Source organism: Apis dorsata, unplaced genomic scaffold, assembly GCF_000469605.1.
Source record: "Apis dorsata unplaced genomic scaffold, Apis dorsata 1.3 scaffold_1121, whole genome shotgun sequence".
NCBI classification, from domain to species: domain Eukaryota; kingdom Metazoa; phylum Arthropoda; class Insecta; order Hymenoptera; family Apidae; genus Apis; species Apis dorsata.
In genome coordinates, this window is record NW_006264219.1 from 200,708 (window position 1) to 204,032 (window position 3,325).

General features: G+C 19.4%; 1 protein-coding gene across 1 annotated transcript in view; it reads right to left on the bottom strand.

The window, feature by feature from the left end:
* The window catches only part of LOC102672426 (G-protein coupled receptor Mth2-like), a 4,063-nt gene extending 2,885 nt beyond the window's left edge, over window positions 1-1,178 (bottom strand). Inside the window, exon 1 of the mRNA XM_031514709.1 lies at window positions 730-1,178. Coding sequence (XP_031370569.1) covers window positions 730-976 — 247 coding nt within the window. The 5' untranslated portion in view covers window positions 977-1,178. The remainder of the gene's footprint in view (window positions 1-729) is intronic.
* Window positions 1,179-3,325: the final 2,147 nt, after the last annotated feature.

Genomic DNA, 3,325 nt, shown 5'->3' on the forward strand with positions numbered 1-3,325 from the left:
TTGCAAAAGATTTTGAATTAAAGTTTTTAATGAAAATTGCTAATTCATTAGATTTTTCTTAATAGATAATTAAATAAATTAAATTATTCAAAGAACTTGATTTTGAAACTGCTATTTTTTTATACTGACAAAAAAAATATTTATATTATTTTATGTCTCCTTTCAAATTTTTGTCTGTATTTTATATCAATTTTTTTTATATTATATTTTTATATTATTTTTATATATGTATATATTCTTTCTGAAATATTCAACAGAGAAATATTTTGTATGCTATAAATAGACATATACAATATTTATAGATATTGATAGATTTATAGATTAGATATTTCAAATATTCACATTTTATTCATAAAATAATTTGTTTTATTTTTAATAAAATATCATCAATATCATCAATATTAAGAAATTAATAAAAATAATATGTCATATACTATATATCATTTTATAATATTATGATAATTTGATAATTGAAGAAAGTCGATATAAAAATATTTTTAATTTTAATCAGCTAAATTGGTTCAATTAAACCAATGTTCGTTTTGTTTTCATTTTTTTCGTGTAATGCAAATTTAAATTATTTATAACTTAATAAATAAACTATTAATTTTTATATTTTTGTTGTTTTAAGAACAATTATCTTTATCAAAAATCATCTTATATCTTATATGTAATATGTAAGAACATATTGATATATCGAAATATATGTATTGTTTACTGTATACTCACTTTTAGCGTAAGATGAACAGCAAGATATATCAGATATGTTATCAAGTATATCTTGTGAAATTATCATCAAAGTACAATTAAAATTTTTTAAATTACAAGGATTTTCATTGTTTTTATCGACATTATCAGAACAACAGTATTTTCGGATAAATTGTTCGTTCGACTCTGTAGTACTATTATGATGAACACAATGTACTGAACAAATAACATAAAGCAATATTTCAATCACAATACTTTTCGCAAACATTTTTCACTTCCAATCCATCAAATGTATATATAAGTACATCATATTTATTTGAATCTTACATAGAAATTTTTTATACTTTAGAAATTAATAATCTTTTTTACTGATATATAAAAACTTTCTCTTCTCAACGTTTCACCTTAACTTCTATTGCAGATAAACGTGCATTAATGATTCAAGTCTTTGTCTTAATCAAATAAGTTTCCTCTTTCGTTTTCTTTTTTATCTTCTATCCCTACTTATTTTTTTGCAATTTCCGGATTACTCACCTTTCCTTCTATTACTTGTTTCACAAATAATCAAGAATTAGTTATTTCAATCTTTATTATAAACTTCATTCAATATATATTTATTGTGTTGCTGGATCATCTGGATTATTTTGAATTATTTGACTATTATTATTTTGTTTAATTGATTTATTTATTAAATAGTTTATATTAGTTTATGACATCAAAGTTATATCTTTAAAAATAAATTAAATAAATTATCATGTAACTAATAATATAATGTACAATCGGGTACAAATTGATTTTGCTGTAAAAATAAATAAAAAAAGAAAAGAAGCTTTATTATTCGAGATTTTATTTTCAAATAAACAATGTTTAAAAATTTTTTGAAGTACAAATATATTGATTAATTCGCGATTGGATACGAATTAATTAATTAATAATAATATTATTATTTAATTATTGAAATAACATGTATGAAAAACTTACATAAAAAATATGGAATTGATTTTTTTTCATTTAGAAATTAGAGTTTTATTTTTTAATTATTTGGAAAAAACAAATTAAAGAATGTGTAACTCGATCAAACATTCATGTTTGAAGGATTAGAATGATTATAGTCCAAATAATAAAAAATTCATAATTTCCAAGATATTGATAAGAATTATTAATACGATTGAAAATTATATAATTTTTTACATATATATTATACATAATATTATTACATTACTATTAATGCATTGAATTTTGCCTGTATGTATGTGCATATCAACTTCATCATCAATATTCAACCACTACTTGTCAATTTTTTATATAAATTTATTATAACGACCATCATTCAATCATTCATAACGGATAAATTAATATTAACATACTATCCATAAGGAATCTAGTATTTATCTATAGGAAATTTAATCAAAAATAAAATATAAAACAACTTTTTAGCGATTCAAATTAAATATTAAATAATGAATACGATATTCGTATATATATATACAAATAATATCGCTATAACATTGATAACTTTGATTATTGTAATTACTAATTAATTAAATAATCGTTCAAGAAATTGTTCTATTTTATTTTTTATATTTTAGAGAATGAGATAAGATTTGTGGAATGATAATACGTAGGATTAATATATTTTAATATATTTTTTTTAGGATTTTAATTAATTACATTTAATTATTCTACATTTGAGTTGAATTTAGAGGTCAAAATGAACAAAAATATAAGAGATTTGAAATATAAAAATATGTCGAGATTTATTTATTAAATTAGCAATTGAACTTTGATTATTAGATGAATATAATAAAATAAAATAGTTTTATCTTCGTTAAATTGCAATCTCTCTCTTTCTTTTGTCTTGCTTTTTTACGAAAATTTAATATTTGATCTCTAAAATTGATCCTTTAAAAATATATGAATATATTAGTAATCTGCACATACACACACACACATATAAAGAACTAAAAAAATATAAATAAATTAAAAACATAAATAAATAAATTAAATAAATATAATATAACAAATATTTTTTTATCGATGAAAAATTATATCGAATTATTATATCATGAAGAATGAATTAATATTCAACATACTTTCTTTGATATATACTTGGATTTGTTTGTGCTTAGTTGGCAATACGTATTAATGTTACTGTCACATCGCTACTTGATTAAACTATGTGCTTCATGATTGAAGTATTCTTTTTTTATTAATAACTTGTTAATAAAAATGTAACGAAAATTTTTATAAAGAAAATGTTACTTGAAATTATCTTAAGAATCTCCGGTGTAAGGATGTTTCAACATTTTTGGGATGTGATATATATAACATTATATGATATATCTAATATATAAGTCACAAAAAAAATTTATATCAAAAAATTTTTTTGTTTGTTTATTTAAATTTGAATAATCATATATAATGATAGGAAAATATTTTTTTTTAAAATCATCTTTTTTACGAGATTTCAAAATCATAAATGTTTTTTTATGGCATTATGATTTTTTTATAGACGAATTCGACTTAGTATATTATAAATTTGAAATAATCTAAATCTTGAATATAGAAATTATAATTCGATTAAGAGAAACTTCAGTATGTGGAATTAATTTATTTG